The sequence below is a fragment of the Lissotriton helveticus genome, chromosome 7 (genome assembly GCF_964261635.1).
Source record: "Lissotriton helveticus chromosome 7, aLisHel1.1, whole genome shotgun sequence".
Lineage (NCBI taxonomy): Eukaryota > Metazoa > Chordata > Amphibia > Caudata > Salamandridae > Lissotriton > Lissotriton helveticus.
Genome location: NC_136068.1, coordinates 557,590,015 through 557,608,164, shown reverse-complemented (window position 1 = coordinate 557,608,164; position 18,150 = coordinate 557,590,015). Strand labels below are relative to the sequence as shown.

The 18,150-nt window shown below is 41.0% G+C and overlaps 1 protein-coding gene across 1 annotated transcript in view; it reads right to left on the bottom strand.

Moving 5' to 3' along the window:
- Positions 1-18,150, bottom strand: part of LOC144768738 (uncharacterized) — a 376,353-nt gene that overhangs the window by 87,338 nt on the left and 270,865 nt on the right. The window contains exon 6 of the mRNA XM_078652621.1: positions 10,476-10,617. Within this exon, the coding sequence (XP_078508747.1) occupies positions 10,476-10,617 (142 nt within the window). The remainder of the gene's footprint in view (positions 1-10,475; positions 10,618-18,150) is intronic.

Sequence of the window (18,150 nt, the reverse complement as noted above, 5' to 3'; positions counted from 1 at the left end):
CACTCTACGATTAATGCTGATCTTAATGTCAAACATTTTTGTTTAGTACATCTCTTGACTCCAAACTGGTCTTTTGGAGCTAGAATGTAGCTTGAACTCTCCTTCACAATGTGCTGGTATGCTAAATCCGAACTGGATCCAGCCGGAGCCCGTGCAGGTAAGAGCAGTGGGGCCAGGAAGGGGGTATTTCTGACGGACGGCTACAAAGAGGAAAAATTTAATATTTATTTAAATATCCCTCTTGGTCGTCTGTCAAATCCCCCCTCCCACTCAACCCGGCCCCATCGCCCCACCGCTCTTACCTGCACGGGCCGTGGATGACTGGATGTGTTCTGAGGAAACAGGCCCATTGCAGATACTACTGCTGTAAACTGCATATGTATGGTAACATGTTCCACAGTCTGGCTGTTTGCACTAAGAAGGCTTGAACCACTGCATGGGCTCACTTGAATTATTATCATAAATCAGTGACCATAACAGATCTTAAAGAGCAACGTCTATCTGAATAACCTTCAAATCCCATTTCTGAAGTACTCGATGTGCCATACAGAACGACTAAAATGTTGCCAATAAAAAGACTTAAGTGTTGGAATAACATAATCATGAGGAAGGTGTCTCTCTTGGGTAGCTGAGGATCTAACAGTATCTCACCAGCTGCCAGTAGGTGGCCTTTGGACATTGAGCCAAGTCCAGCATATTTTTAAGTGGATCGGATACTAAGTCTTGCTTTATCCTGCATTGCGCAGCAGTCAGCACCACTAAGTTGTAGACCCTAGAAGTGGCAGCCAGCATAATCAATTCCAAAGTCCCATTCTCAAACGTAACTTACAATGTGATTGACAGCATGCAGCCTGCAACATACCCAATCACCATGCAGCAAAGGCCCCACTCAAGGGGACTCAACACTGTGTGTATGCTCTGGTCTAGGAAGGAAGAGCAGATGACCTCAAGTGTGGACTCCAAGAGCTGAAGTTGAAGTGTGCAAACTTAAATTAAATAATTTGATGAACATGTCTGAGGTGGTAACTACTATAACAGTTAATATATTAGTAGCTCAAGAAGATTTCTATTGATCAAACATAGCCCTCATCCTAGAAGAGATTGGTGACTTCTGTAATACAGCTTCAAGTGCATCTCTAAGTGGGCTGCTGAATGTTGTAGCCCTTGAAAGAGTTGCATTATGTACATGGTCAAGCCCCAACAAGCGCTACAGGCATAGTGCAATCTAGACAATAGCAAGTTCTTACTGTATGTAGCTTATTTGGAGAGCTGAGGTTTAGGAACCTTCTCCTCAAATAAAATGTGATCAGGGAATGTTTATGGGGGGCTTTAAATTTACCTTACTTTTCTTAATTAATGTAAATAATGTTTCTGGTAATGCTAAAAAAAAGCTGGCTAGCTTGGCCTGATATTTACTCTATGGATTATCCTAATTTCATTTGGCAGAATTTTGGTTCATATATCGAGATAAGGGAGTTTGCTTTTATTTTGCCATCGATATTCAAGATTTCAGATATAAAAAAATTGTTGCATCGCCGAATATTTTTACAATAGGGAGTCCTGTGTATATTTTTGGAGTGTAACCATATATGTGAAATGGGCCCGTCACAACAATTGCAGTTTTTACCACGCCTCATTCCAGGGAACCATGGGAACCAACTGTAGGGTGCATGAAATACACTCACAAAAAACAGACATGAACTAACCTTCTTCTTATATACACATAGACGAGAACCAGTGTTATGTGACAATGCTGATAAACACCCTTTTCTGCTTTCAGAGCAAATATATATGCCCCTAACAGCTCATCCTTAACTTCCTCCTTTTTAGGTCTCGGCTAGTCAGAGCATGCACTGTCTCGAAGAGACATGCTGTGTTTAATCTGTGGACTTCAGCCCGCCCACAGGCTTCCCAAATTCTTTGTCATCATTTGTCCCTGGCATGCATGGTCATGCCTCTTCTTGTGTTTTACTGTCTCCTAGAGCATGAACCAAGTACTTATAAACATCCATTGCTCCTGCTTTAATGACCATTTTCAGACCTTCTTTTTTCTTTTTACAAAGTGCTTGTACTTTTGCCAGCTCCATCTCCTTCCACCCGCCATCATATTCCGTCCACAGATCACCCCTCCCATGGTGTTGTCTGGAACATCGCAACACTACATTCCTCCTTAACCATGGACTTGAAAACAGTAACCTAAACAGTAGAAACATTGCATCAATAATGACGTCAGAAACACGACCCAGCGGGGTTACTAGGAATGTTCACAGGGCAAAGCAATGGACCCATGTCAAGTCAGTTAGAAATTCAGCATAACACTGGGGCAGCTCTGGGTTGGGTCTCAGGTGGTATCACCCTCAGCCACTCCAGGCAGGGGCTGCAGGGGAGGACCTCCCGGTATCAGGAGAACTGGAGGCTGCTTAGCCTATCGCACTGGATGCTGGGACCAAACTCGAGGAAGGTGCAGTCAGCTGAGGCAACTGTGTACCAGGCGGACTGGCAGGGCCATGATCGGTTTTTTCTTCACCATCAAGCTACTCACCAACCCATCATCTAGTGGATCACACTCCAGAACAGGAGGCGGGAGTATTCTTGAACTGAGACACATTTCTGGTGATGCACTCTGCTCCTCTCACAGCAGTCACCATAGTGCCTTTGATATCGGTAAAAGTCTGGGGGTCAATCTCAATCTCAAAAGATAGGCGGAACGTGCCTCTTGGGTGGCTGTCTCTCACAAGGACTTTATGTACAAGTCAAAAGGTGGATCGTTTGGCTCACCGATTACTTGAAGCGTAGTTGTTGTGGGCTCATTTGGAATCAGAGGATTTAGTTGGTCTACCCACATGGGGTGATAGGGAATAGTGTCTATCAGTGTCCGTCTGAAGCATAACTTGCTAGGGGCGATGCCGGTTTCAAAGTCAGGAAGTTGTAGCTAGCTTGTTCAATGTTGGTATTTTCGGTCACTGCAATGAGGATCACCTTAGTCAGGGTCCTCACTAAGCGTTCTACCTCTAGTGTTCTACCTCTCCATTGGCCTAGGGCCACCCGGGTGTGATGGGACAGTACTGTGTGACTCTGTAACAAAGGTACCCGGCCCATTCATAGCCACTGAAGGGGGGCGTTATCCATGCAGATTTCACCAAAGAAGCCACAGCGTCTCCATTTTTTGGATGACCTTGGACGCTGCAGTGATTGAGACAACTTCTACCCACGGATACTGGGGATATTCATCCACAACAATAGGTCTGCACTGACACGCTGCCATGGAGTGGTCAGGCCTTCTTCCATAATGATGGGCCCCAGACGATCAGGTTAGCCGGTGGCCTAGCAGGCAGGGCAGCTCTGTATGACTACTTCCACTTTCTGGTCCAGGCCAGGAAACCAGGCTTTGCTCCACAGCCTGTTCTTCGTATTGATGGGGCCTTGATATTCACCCTGGGCCTGAAGAAAATCCTTTTGTCTTAGGTGGTCCAAGAGAAATAATTGTGTGCCTTTCATCAGGCAGCCTTCGTCAGTAATGGATAGTTCCTGGTGGACTTTGTGCAGTGACAGGTGTGTTGACTTTGCTTCAGCGGAGCGGTATGGAGCCCGGGCAGCAAATGGGTTGCCAATCTCCTGTCAGGGTTGCTTGCATTGCAATTTTATAAACACTCACCATGTTTTGTGGCTCCCACTACCTCCACAAGGGACATGTGGATTGGCCTAGAACGTTTCACCACCAGGCGAACACATTCTTTGATATCAAGGGTATCTGCTGACTTTGAGGGGGTGGCAGGTTGAGCTTGGTGGGATGTAGAACTCCTGCAGTTGCAGGATCCATTTCTCAATTCTTGGGGGTGTTTGGATGAGGACTCCTGAAATAAGAGGATTAGGGGTTTGTGACAACAGTGAATGTGTGCCCATATAAGTAGATATAGAAGTGTTGGCACCCCCACAGAATAGCAATTGCTTTTTGTTCAATCTGGGTGTAATGCGGCTCAGTTGATGTGAGTGTCCGCTGGCATAAGAGACGGGTGTCGACTCACCACACTCCTGACGTTGAGCCGGCACGGCTCCTAGCCCAATAGGGCTGGCGTCCACAACCAGTTGAGAGTCTTTCTTCAGATAAAAAATACACCAGTGTTGTGTAGATGAACAGTGCATCCTTGGTCTGTTTGAAAGCCTCCCCCTGCTTCTCTCCCCATATCCAGGGGTTGGTGGATTTGGTAAGTTCCGTGAGGGGCCTGGTGATGTCAGAGAGATCCTGCATGAAACATACGCAGTATGAGACCATTCCAAGGAAGCTGCAGATGCCTGACATGGAGGAGGGGGCTGGTGTGTTTTGAATGTCGCTCACTTTGTCACAGTCAGGGCAAATTCCTCGGTCAGAGAACAGGTGCCCAAAGAAACTGATATTGTTTCTTAGAAAGTCACATTTCTCCCTATGAAGGTTTAGACCACACTCTTTGAGTCTGAGGAATACATCTCTGAGGCAAGTGAGGTGCTCTTCAAGAGTTGAGGCATGTACCAGAATGTCATCACTCAAGTTTAGTACCCCTGGAAGGCCATGCAGTATCTCTGACGATATGCTGAAAGACTTCGGCTGCACTGGAGATTCCAAAGTTTAAACGGTTGTTCCTCCAGAGGCCAGCATGAATGGAGGACATGGTGATTGAACATGAGTCTGGGTGTAGTGGTATCTGGTGGAAACCAGATTGAAGATCCATCTTTGGAAACCATTTTGACCCTGACAGTTCTCCATTAATGTCATCAATGGTTGGTGTTAAAGGACACTCTTGTTTGATTGCCAGTTTGGGTATTCTCATGTCCACGCATTTGCGTCGGGCTGCTTAGGTTTTCTCAGAGACCCAGAGTTTGAGTATGTCTGCAGATCTGGGTCTCCTCCACTATATTATCGCTTCCTGTTAGCTCCATATGTGTACTTGGGGTGATTCATCTAGTCTTTGTTCTGATTTTTGTTAGTCTCATCTTGCGTTGAATGAGTTCTCTCCAGATCTTTCTTCTCAGCTGCCCAGGCCCAGGTCGCTTCTAGTTGGATAAAAAAAAACTTCTGATTCCCATGCGAATCTGAGCCATGCATGATACATTATGTTAAGTTATATGTTATATTATGTTATGTTATGTTTTGTGGATATGTAGAGCACACTTGTCACATACAAGGTATTCAGGCACTGGAGTAGGTGAGGAGGCTTATTGGGCTCCTATTTGAATAGCCAGGTCTTCAGTTTCTTGCAGAATTCAAGGAGAGATTGTGGTGTCCTGCTTAGGTTGTTACTCCACCACAATGGGAGAGACCCGCGGGGTTGGCCTCTCAATTTTTCACTAATGCTAGCTTTTTCTAAGAGTTTCAGTTCTTTCTACAACTTGGGGGAAGTGGAAGGCAATTCTGTGGTGCTGAAGCGCCACCAGAGCCACAGTGTCATTATTGTGTAGGCAGATGGCTGGGCCCAGCAGGCAGCCAATGCCATCAAACAGGGGGCAAAGTAATTTAGTAGCTGGTCAAGGTCATTGTCGCTGAAGGCGAGTTGTACCAAGTTGAGCTCCTGGGCAGTCTGACAGCTGATACACATACACTTTGGCTCTTTGGCAGGTGGAGTTATGGGTGAGGTCAGCCTGGAATATGCCTTCCAGCTGCAATAGCAAGTGGGAGGGTCAGCAAGACTCCTCAGGGAACAGGTTTATAGAGACACTGGGATCTATAAGGGCTGAGACTGGGTGGCCCTGTACGTCCACACGGCACATGTGAGTCAACTGGTGTGTTCTGTGGAGCGGACCAATTGCTCTAACTACATGAACAACTGCATCGTTTTCATCACCGTCCATGTCGCTTTCTGTCAATGTGACCAGATGTGATTCCACAGCACTGAGCAGCTTCTTTGAGGGCGTTGAACGTTGCTTCAATAGGGAAGAACGTCACATTTTAGAGACGTGGTTGAGCTTGCCGGTTGATATCTCAACTCCCGGAGGGCAGATTGAATATTAGTGGTGAACTTAATGGGCGGTGGACTTAGAAATGAATAGATACATAACTGGGGCTTCGTGTCTACAGGATGTGAGCACTTAGGCACATTTTTGTGTCTGAAATGAACTTGGGTTATGTGTGTCACTGAGCCTACAGAACCCAGAGGAGTTACACTTTCTACTCTTGGAGCCACAAGTTCTTCTCGCACCTAGACTCTTTGGTAAATCCAAGTGTAAAGTGTCTGAGATTAATTCCAATTGATTTCCAAGCTTTTATTTCCTCCACCAGGACAGCAAGCTTGGCAACACAATGCAGATAAAGTGGTGGCTTGCTCCTAACTGAACCTGCTTCCACTGTCACCAAAGGAGCATAACATTGTAAGTTTTCTCACCTGAAAACTTAGACCAATTCTAAGAATACAGAAAGGATCAATGCAAAGTTCTGACGTCAACCAGCTCTTTGCACCAACCAGCAACTGCCCACATCTCCCTCTAATATGAATCGCTTGCTGAGCTGCTCCTTGCATCAACAATGATTTCCTCGCGGACCCCGTGAACATGAAGCTCCAGCTGAGGATTCTTGCATGGAGTTGGACTCAGTGAAGGTAAATTCACTGGAACAAACCTTGTCCCTGTATCCTACACATGCTCCATCGAAGTCAGCCTGAAATTGGGACTTTGACCAGGTCCAGCATAGCCAGATACCAGCTTGTGGCGCTTTGTGCTATTTACACTTCAAACTTTAAAAATTCATAACTCCAGTCCTACTTATCGCATTGTTGTTTTGGTGTCATTTTATTTGCTAAAAATGTAGTGTGGTTTGGGATTTTTCTTGTGTTGTGTTTTCATTGTATTACTGTCTGAGCGATGCATAAATACTTTACACTTTGTCTTTAAGTTAAGCCTAATTGATTTGGGCCAAGCTACCAGAGGGTTAAGCATGAGTTTATTTAGTGACGTTTGAGTCTCACCCTGATATGGATTGTGTTTAATACTTCATGGAGCTCTCACCCCCCTAAACTAAAAACCCAATTTCTTACACATATGAGGAAATTTGCAATGTCACACACAACCCAACAGAGAAGTGTGCTACCCATCTGCAAATTGCTTCAGTGCATCGTCAGGGGTAGTAAGTGCAATACAAATACCAGTATCCACCATAGCACAAGGGAACACAGAATAGGCTATTAATTGTATCCAAGAGTTCATTTATTTCCTTTTCCTCCCTCCTACCTGGATGAAATCTGAATTCATAAGTTCACTGTGCTTCCTTGTACTGCTATGGTCCACATCCCTATGACTTAGATGAACTGTGATCATCATTAGGTCGTTGGATTGATCTATTTTGCTGGATGTCACGTGGGACAACTCAATGCTGGTCTGAGTCCTTGGTTCACCCCTACAGCTAGCTCTAAGTAACAGCTTTGCTATTTAAAGGGGCCTTGCTGAATGGTTCTAATTCAAACCAAACGGGAGTATTCCTGTTACATTGGGCTTTGAGCGAGTGAATACTCCTATTACATTCCATTCCCTTTAAACTCTTCCACAGTCTTCCTGTATATTCTCATATTTTTATAAAAGCCTGGTTTCAACAAGTTGTAATGTAGACATGGGAACATGTGTTCTTATAAGCGATTCTGATATATTATCCTATAAGATCCATGAGGTTTAGAAAATCCACCAGCAGAGCTTTTCTCATGGAACACAGGAATCTAATTTCTAATCAGCTCTAAGACATCAATCATGTAGTCTGGCCTGTGATGATCTATCCTTCAATGCTGCACCCCTGTGGCACCCTGTGCAAATGCATGCTTGAGTACGTTTTCTGACTCTCACAATTCCTCCAACTTTTATTTTGTAAAATTAACCTATTTTCAATAGACGAATCTAAGGACGTCTTAATTTAGTCTCTTGAGTTACAACTCTTTTTTGTCAGCAACCATTTGATTGGCTTTGCCATGGGCTAGATGCTCTAGTGCAGGCAATCCATGTGGGGGGGGGGGGGCTCGAAAATACAGATATTCTGCTGGCGTGGAGTGTTTGTGCCACAGGCAAAGATGAATTTTTCTCTTAAGGCACTGAAAACTCTTGTCTGTGACCTGGCTGAAGGTGATAGTATTTGCCACTGACACCAGAAAACACAGCCAATAGTACAATTTTTCCCAATACTATATGCTGCGTATTTCCAATGCATTCATCTTCTGTTTACTTACTTTCAGGTCTCAACCTACAATAAGCCTTAGCCTTCTGCTGTTAATGACCTATTGCTTACAATACAATATAAATAGAGCAGGCTTTGGATGGTCCTCTTGTTAATGATTGGATGGCGTATTGTCTCTCTCAGCTCTCTGATGACATTTCTCTCTATTCTTATTTTCGTCCTGGCACTGGAGCGTAGAATTGCTGACGCACCCTCAATCAATCAATCTATCAATCAGCATTTGTAGAGCGTGGCACTGTCACCCCTGGGTTTATCTGTGCACTGGGATGTGAGGTCTCCGTCGAAAATGCAGGTCTTGAGGAAACCGCGGGAAGAAATGAGCAGAAAAGGCAAAACAGAGGGCAGGAACAATGAGCAAGCAAAAAAGACAAAACAGAGGGCAAAAGAAAGAGCAGAAAAGGCAAAACAGAGCGGAAGAGGGCAAAACAGAGGGTTGAAAAACAAGAATAAAAGGCCAAACAGATGGCAGAAAAATGTGCAGAAAATGGCAAAATGGAGGGCAGAAGAACGAGCAGAAACGACAAAACAGAGCAGAAGAGGGCAAAACAGAGGGCAGAAAAACGAACAGAAAGGCAGAACAGGGCCAAAAAACAAGCAGAAAATACAAAACAGATGGAAGAAAAACAAGTAGAAAAGGCAAACAGAGCAAAAAATTAGCAGAGGAGGCACAAACAGAGGGCAGCAGATAGACAGGCAGCAGAGGGTAGAGGACTGGGGGCAAGCTGGATAGGAGAACTGGCGCAGGGAGAGCTGATGTGAAAGGGCTACTATTTAATTTTCCTTAGGCACTCCATGGAAACTCGTTTCTTTCCTGGCTTTCAGACATGATTGTTTTTGTGGCGGAAGGGACACATTCCCTCACAAAACAATCTTCAGCAATGTTTTCCTCTTTCTATGTGTGTCAAAGAATGCAGCACACGTGGAGAAAACAACAAGGAGAAATAAAGATATTTCTCCTTGTTACGCCTCACAGGGGGAAGGCGTAGCATTTTGACACATTCCCAGGCTTACAGGTCTATGGAAATATAGGAATGGGCCAAAATCCATGGCTGTATGCATGGGAACGCCAATGCTCCACTCATGGAAAGCCTTCCCAATGCAAGGCAGTGCTATGGACTTTTGGGGGCAATGGCCATGCATGGACAGACACTGAAATCTATGACTGTCCTTGAAAAATAGGGTTGGATGGTAACTTTTTGGATCAGGTTGTGCCACTGAATATCATTCTGTCCATGTGTGGCAAATTCAAATATTTTACACAGCAGTAAAAACAAGCACATGCAAAGCAAAAAGTCTGCCTGGGCAAAAAAGCAATTATGAATGTATTTATTTACTTGCAAACATATGCAAAATATAATATTAAATAGTAATGAATATTAACATGCAATATTAAAAGTGTAAAAGCAACCCACAGTAGCAATATAGATGGTGCCACCCATATGTTTGTAAAAAAAAGTAAATAAAAATTGACCCATCACATTGATCAATGAAAAAAAATCAAAAATGTAATTAAATAAGAGATTTGCCTACCAGCATTAACACTGAGGTGAATTACTTTTGAGTTTAATGTGCATATTTGCAAGAACATAATACAATTACAGTGTTGAGAGACAGTTGTTGATGTGGGCTGACCCTTTGCTCCATGTTGTATGCTGTGGTGTGAGGAAGCAAATGGTGAAGGACACTTGAACAAGTCAATGAGTGAAGGGCCCTCACAGAAAGCCCCTCTATGTATATATATTGTATGTATGTTTCCTTTGGCCGCCGGCACAGGTAAGAATGGTGGGGCCAAGCGGGGCTGAGGCGGGGTGGGGGGGAGCCGACAGACGACGGGATAGGTAAAAATAAACAAATAAATAAAACCCCTTACCTTGCACTCCCCGCATCGCCGATTCGGCAATGCGGAGATCACAAGGTAAGTGGTTTTAACATTTTTTATTTAATTTGACCTATCCCGTTGCCTGTCGACTTCCCCCCACCTCTCCCCGCCCACCCCACTACTCTTACCTGTCCCGGCCCACACTGTATGTCTCTTGGCCAGACCTAAAAGCTTTAAGGAGGCAGTACAAAATAATTTGGATGGAGAAATAATTAATTGACGATCAAGCTAAAAAAAAGCAGTATGTTTCATCTTTATCTTTCTTACAGACACATTATTTAGGTAACCAAAAATTGACCCACATCTCGAACAATTTTAGCATTGTATTTATTTATATAATGGATTTAATCCTTTTTGCTTCACCTCTCTTTTCCTAGGTATAAATCTTTTTTATTTACTTATGTGATTCCTCACCTGAGAAATCTCCTGTCAATGGCAGGTTGCAATCAGTCACCAAGTGTCTCTTGGTTGAGGTGATAGGACCGTGTTTGCCTGTCATATCTCCGACAGCACAATGTAAAGGATAGCCTTGCGAGCAGCTGGAATTCGAACCTGTCTGAAAGAAAAACAGTATTTAGAAATGTCGCCATCAGATGTGCTCTATGTGTATATATCTTAACCTGCCAAGGTATTTGCATAAGTTATAATATATAACTTCTGGTATCTTGAAACTTAGAACTAGACTTCATTGTTTTGGTTGCCTTCCTCATCAGAACTGTATTTAATGTAGGGATTCTAAAGCACATAAGCAAAGAATCTACAATAATTCACTGTTTAGTTAATGTAGCTCTTTTGAAGCATTCCTTTGGGCAGTGGTGTCCAAAATAGGTTCAGGACAGTAAGATTCATTTTAGATTTTTAAGATAAAGACTATGTAAATGAGTTCCATATAGATTTTGTGTATGTATATATGTCTTATGTAGATAGCTTCAGAACCTATGTAGTTTGTAGCACTCCTCTCACGAGCTTCAGACTCTAAGATCAGTATCAAGTATTAGTCACAGGTGTAGACCCAGTGCATTCTGGTCTACGAAGTCCATCTATTTCACAATACATTTCTTCTTTCTTCGCAGTCAGTATAAACGCCATCTTTTTACTCTGCTTTTTCAACGCATTTACCTTTCATCAAAAGGGCTTAACGCATAATCTTGTTTTGGCAAACCTGCATTCTTCTTGTTCAGTGAAAGGGTAAATACAATACCTTTACAAAGCATGGCACACAATCCACTGGTTCCAGGAGAACAGTTGTAATGATCAAGATTGTAAGAACTCTCACATCATTTATGTATGGGTCACTGGTGCGACCCAGGTCATTCTGGTTTTTGAGGTTCATCTAGTTTACAGACCCTAAGTATGTGGCATGCATCTGGCACTCCTTGACTTACATTTGACACTTGTACTTCAAAGACACCACCTAACAAAGGATTCTCAAATGCACAGATAACGTGTTCATTATTTTCATGAATATTTTCTTTATTTCCATCTTTCACAGTAGGAACTCTCTTTCATATCTACCACAGAGTTTACGTTCTCTATAGGTTCAAATCAAGCGACCATCTTAGAATCCCTTAGATACCTCACTGTATCTTGTATTCTTTTTATACAACTGTTTTCACTTGTCAATCAACAGTATTTAATTCATGCCAATCGACATGAATGAGATGTTTGGTTGAAATGTGAAAAACTAAGCATACGTTTCTTCAGGTTATGATTCTATGACATTCAAAACCGAGCTTTATTATTGGATTAACAATGTAAATTTGCGTTTCAAAAATGTAGTGCATGCTTTTTATTCTTTCACACAAAAAATACAGCTCTTCAGTAAAGATTTCTTTGTATTTGTATCGCTGTATGCCCATTTAAATATAGGGGCATCTAACATTGCAAAATATATATATATCTTTTACCATTTGAGGTCAGGTTCTGCCCTTTCTGATCCAACCTCAAATTACCTGAGTTTAGAGGCTGTTCCAGTCCCCTTATACACATTCAAATTTATTTTGTGTGAGTTCGGATCCATGAATATTCACAGATACGCAGCAGTGCTCATTGGTAGACACAACTGTTTTCTAGCGCAGTCAGCCAATCAAACTGCGCAGGTCTGTGGATCCTTCTTAATCCACTGCTACCAAAATAGCAAATGGAAAAAATGCTTCCTCATCCAATCAGATATGAATTTTGTTTTCATTAGTTTATCCTCAGATCTTCCTTGGATCCAGACATCTGTACAATTTATGAATTAGGGTACAAAGGCCAACCCTCTGAAGTGCACCTGATGGAGCAGATTTCATCTGCAGTCATGCATTGTTTTATTTTTTGTGCTTCAGACAGGCTGCATTTAAATTGCCACGCACATTTTGGTGCAGGTTAAAAACATGGCACATGAAAAACATGAAAAGTGAGGCCTATTCACTTCAGACTGAAAATGCTTTTGCTGAATTAAATTAACATGTGTTTTTTTTGCAATGTAGAGAAAAAGTGGCCTTTTTTACCTTTGAAGATTTTTAATAGAATGTGTTTCTCTCTTCCCAGCACATCCATGTAAACTAAATGTATTATTCCTGTCTTAATAGACTTTGACTTGTTGCACATTTTGATAAACATTTTCAGTTAATAACACCTCTTTTTATAATGTGTGTGAATTAATAATGCACTTGGGACACATAATGGACTGATTTACATGAAATTAATATTATCTTTGTGTTTGTTTTATTTTTGGGGCCTACACAAAACATGTCTGCCTGTGAATCCATCAAGACTATGGCTTGAAATTTAATGAGAAGGGAGCATGCGCAGACTGTGGCAGCTTTCCTCATGACAAAAAGTCAAGGACAACCTGAATTCTTGTCATTCTGCCAATGTACCAGTTAGTTAAAAGTGTCCATCTACTGCGCTGAGAAGGAAGGAAAAGATGAATTAGATTGAAACATTTTTCCTAGTAAATGTTGCAATGTTTATAAATGTAGTTATTCATGTATGCTTCTTTTGTTAAGACTAGTGAAGTCAGGTTTTTAGAATGAGTCAGGGAAGTGTGACCTCATGCCTTTATGACTGACCAATCACGTAAGGTTCTCCTGAAAAATGTTACATCTTTGTGTACTCTGCCAATAATTATGGTATAAATACTGTCCTCTCTGGATGGGAGCCACCACTTCTTCTTTTTCTCAGCTCAGCTGGCTTCTATGGGTTAGGTACGAGAAACGTCTCGGGAGATTGCTGAAGGGCAGGTTTGCGTCCGAGGAGATTCAGGGGGAGGTTTCTTGCTTCCACGTCATATCTTGGCACTTCATGCCGCATTCCTTTGAGGTCTGGTGAAGGAGGGGCTGCTTTCCTCTTTAGACACAGACAGACAGAGAGTGCAGTGGATCAGGATAGATGCTAAACTTTAAGTTCATGTTTTGACTAATTAATTAGGTCTAAAAGATTTATTTGTCTTATGCATTTATTTCTCTTAATGGGAGATTTTTTGCCAACTATTTAATTATTGATGAGCTTTGCAAGACTATTTTTCTTAGAAACTCTTTAAGAATTGTGACTGAAATTTTGCGCCACATTTTCATAACTACATGTAATGCTTATATGCAGACTGTAATGTGTTCTGTATTATTGATATTTTTCCTGTTTTCCAAAATTCTGTAACCTAATTGATATTTTACTAATGAATAAAGGGTCAGAGAAAAATTAACTTTTTGACTAGAAAATAAAACCCTTTAAAATAATCAACAACTCTCTTTATTGGCTTACAATAATAATTGCATTTTGACTGTTCATCTTTATTTAAATTTCTCCTGATGGTAATACATGGTGTGAAGGGCCCAACACCTTTTGAGCGGTAAAATAGAGGTAGCATGAGGGTTTTGCATTGAGAAACTACCAGAAGAAATTACCACTCTCCATCAGTTTTTGGTAAGCAGAGGATGGTCATTATTGATTAGTTTGGTGATTAATGATTATTGATTTCACCATCAACTATTCAACTAATGGATCATTGACCTTAAGAGGGAAATAAAATAATTGCCCAAGTTAGATAAATGTCCAAGTCCTGATTCCTGACTCCAATGTTCAGAACCTGAAGACTGGCAAAGCAGTACTGGCAGGTGATGCAAGAAGTGGTGTGAGTATCAATAGGGTTGTGAAATGGTGTTAATATGCTAGCATGTTTTTTTTGAAGTGTTGAAAATAGTAAGGATTTTTTACTGTTGGTGATATTTTGCTCATTTTGAATTGATGGTGTTATTGATTATATTGGTAATTTCATAGGACATACTTTTTTGGTTATTGATTACATGTTTTAACTCTTCATGTTAAGTTAGTGTCTTGTTCTATGTTGTCTGGAACACGCAGGTATGCACACCTGTGGAATCCCGGGAAGGAATAGCGGGTGGTAAATGGAAGCCACACTGCACTGAGGTTACTCATCTGTTGGAATAACACTGAGAAGCTAAGGAGGGCTGGCAGTGTTAAATTAGGGACTATTTTCTGTGTGAGTGATTGATAGCAAAGAGTTCGCTGGTGAAACTTTGGTCTGATATCACCTAGAAAGGGTCACACTAGAGGAGTAGCAGGTTCTTCTGAGCTTGATTGACAGCAAAAGGGTTCGCTGGTGAAACTTTGGACTAAGATATATCCTGAAGGATAAGTCCAAAGGAGTAGCAGGTTCTTCTGAGCTTGAGTGAAAGGTAAGCGGAAGGGATTTACCTGTAGTGTTTGAAGAGTAAACGGAAAGTCTTACTTTGTGAAGGGTAAGCGGAATGTGTTACTCGCAGTGAATATAAATCTATCCTTTATTTAGCACAACAGACAGAGTAGCGAATGTATTTATGTTGTTACTAACAGAGTTATTGATTAAGAGAAATATTGCAGTAAGATTTTGTGGAGGGTCAGTGGTAGGAGTAAAACTGACTGAAATTTAGATTGACAGCTTTGGAGAAAAGAAATTGCATTGAACTATTGCAAAAATGAAACTGTTTGAAGGTTTAAAGAAGCTGTTAGGAGGTAAAGTGAAAAATTCGTTTTTTATTGGTGATGCTCCTGAAGGAACACCTGTGCATTTTATGTCTACCAGTTTGGGACAAAACACATGTATGTGGGTTCAACAATGGTGCAAGATTACTGAAAAAGAGGGTGCTTTGAGGTTTCCAAAAGATGGTACTTTTGAATTGCAAATTATTGACAAATTAAGGGAAGTGTTATGTGAAATAAAGACACCATCTAAAGCTGCACAATTTGAGGCCTTAAGCCTGTGGGAAAAAGCAGCAAGAGAGAAAGCAAGTGAGGATGAAAAGGTAAAGCACCATATACAGGAGAAGGGAATTAATGCTGAAAAAGAGCTTCAAATAAATAATAATTCAGGGGATGAAATAATGGATGCATTGTTAACTGAGTGTCCACCACTTTATGTGGTTCCCATGAAAAATACTGAAAATAGTGCACCAGTAAATACTACAGGGGCTACTGCTTCTGTTGAACAGAGAGAAATACAGACTGAGAGAACTGTGCAGACATTTTATATTGAACCATTACCTGTTGATTCAGTACTGACAGTGATACCTCCAGGTGTTACTGCTTTAAATGTGCCTGATTTAGTCCAAGAATTGCAAACTGCAGATGCACAGATAATGCCTAGAAAAATTATGACTGTCCCAATTAATATGGTCCCTACTGAAAAGGTTGAAAGAGCTGCAGAAAGAGTGATTATGGAAGGGTTTATTTCAGAAACTCTGAATACTCAGATTATTGAACAGAAAGTACACCAAGCACTGAAAGGTGAGAGAAAAATGGTATTTACAACATCTGCAGCCCAGGATAAAATAAATATATTTGAAAATGGGATTTTTCAAACCTGCTTTGAGGAAGCAGCAGTGATTAAAAAGATAGAAAACATGGGAGAACATATTAACACAGGCCCTGGAAAAGAGAGACAGCCTAGTGTTTTAAATGGAACATGTGAACATGAAGAAATTAACAGTCCTTGCTGTTTAAATAATGAAAATGTGAACCAGTGTCAAGAAAAAGAATTAATTTCCCTGAGTAAGGAAACAGCTACATGTTCATTAATTACTCATAATGGACTGACAGATTTGGCTCAAAAATATAAAACTGATGTTTCAGGAAGTTTTCCATTTCAGAAAAGTTTCAGGGTACACATGGATGATGAAGCAAATGAGAAAATGTATTCTTCAGAAATGCAATTGCACCTTGCAGAAATAAAATATATTTTCAAATGCAATGGGTTTGAGAAATTAGGAGACAAATGGGCACGAAAACATGAGAAGAAAAAGAAACGACCAGACCTAGCAAGGAAACTGGATAAGGAAAAGAAGCCACCAGATTTAGTTGAGAAAAATAATAAACAGAATGAGGGAGAGGCTTTTGCTTACTCATTGAGAGAAAAGGTGGGAGAAATGTATGTGCATATGCCACAGAATAAAAGTGAACTTGCAGCATTTCTGAACACATTCCCACAACTGAGAGACAGAATTGTGCTGTGGTACCCACAAGTTGATGGATTTGATGACTTTTTAAAAGAGTTGTGCATTAATTTGGAAATGTTCTTTTATATTGCCATGCTGACTAAATTGTGCTTTGAATCTAAAGTTGTTGTTCAAGGGCCAAGTGAAGAGACAATGAAAAGGGTTTGCATGAATGCACCATCATTTTCTGTTGTTATGGAGGAAAATATGGCAGTGATTTATTTCCTAAAGGGCAGAGTGCTAGCAAAGGATGTTGATTGGGTACAGATTAAAAGAACACAGGATGGAAGTAAAGGTGTTTTGGTTTGTGCAAATTCAGGTATGGATGTTGTACTGCTGGAAAATGTGTCCTTTTGCCATCTTTATAACAGATTTGAGCATTGGAAGAAGAAAACTAAATTTAAACATGATGCACAAAAACATGGAGAAATGCAGGTGCAAAATATGCCAGTTAAGCAAATGCAAATGTCAGTTCAGAAACAGGTACCAATGGCAGAAATTTTTCAAGCACAGATGGTCCCACAAAATATGGAAAATGCTAAAATTAATTTAAATGAGTTGCCCAGAGTAAATGTGAATTGTTTCCAGAGACAAAAACAGAACCCAGTCCAACAGGTTGCTCTTTTTGCAAATGAGAGTTTTAACACTCACAATTCTGAATTTACCAATTCCATTGTGAGGGCAGTGGAAAGTCCAGATTTAGTTGCAGGAGTTTTAAAGAAAGAAATTACAAACCAAGTATTAGAAAATTGTGCACCAAAATTAGGCCCATTTGAGGAAGATTGCAAAACTGTTGTCTGTGACTCAGGCCTAGCAGGAAAACAATTATTTTGCAAATTAAGCAGCACAGATTACTGTACACCAGATAATGCTATTTTTCAGATTCCTGATGAGGATGTACATTTTAAAATGGCCCATCAAGACACAGTTGTAGCATTGTTTTCAGAAAAGACAGTTGAAAAATTACCTTCTGCTTTGGAAAAAATATTAAACACAGAAATAAGAGAGTTCACAGAGAAGGATGCCAGGCTAATAAAATGTGCTGAACATGTCTTATTAAAATTTGAACCAGATGATATGTATTCAGGAACACAATCAGTTGCAGGAATTTTACCAATAAAAGGATTTTTGATGGAACTGATTGGAAGTTTGTGTAACTTTCTGATCATAGGTTCACAGAAAATAAATGAAAAGAACAGAATAGTGCAGGAGATTAAAAGCATATTTTTTCCATGTTGTCCTGTGGTACCGAATCCAGCCAATATATTTTTTCACATTCCATGTGGTGAAGAATGGCTTACTTTTATTGATTTTTGCCAAGTTCATGTCACAGTGCCATTGCATGAGAATAGTCAGGAGTACTGTCAAAAAGAAGATGAATATCTGGGACACAAAATTGGAAAGGGAGGTAGAAAGGTGTCACCAGAGAAGGTGGAAATAATTTCCAAGATGAATCCACCTCAAATTCAGAAAGAAGTCAGGACATTTTTGGGAATGGTTAGCTGCTGTAGAGAGTGGTTAATAAACAGTTCCCTAGTGGCTAAGCCTTTACTGAGGCTGACACACTCAAGTGTGTCTGATCCGCTTCCATTGGACAACAATTGCACAAAAGCATT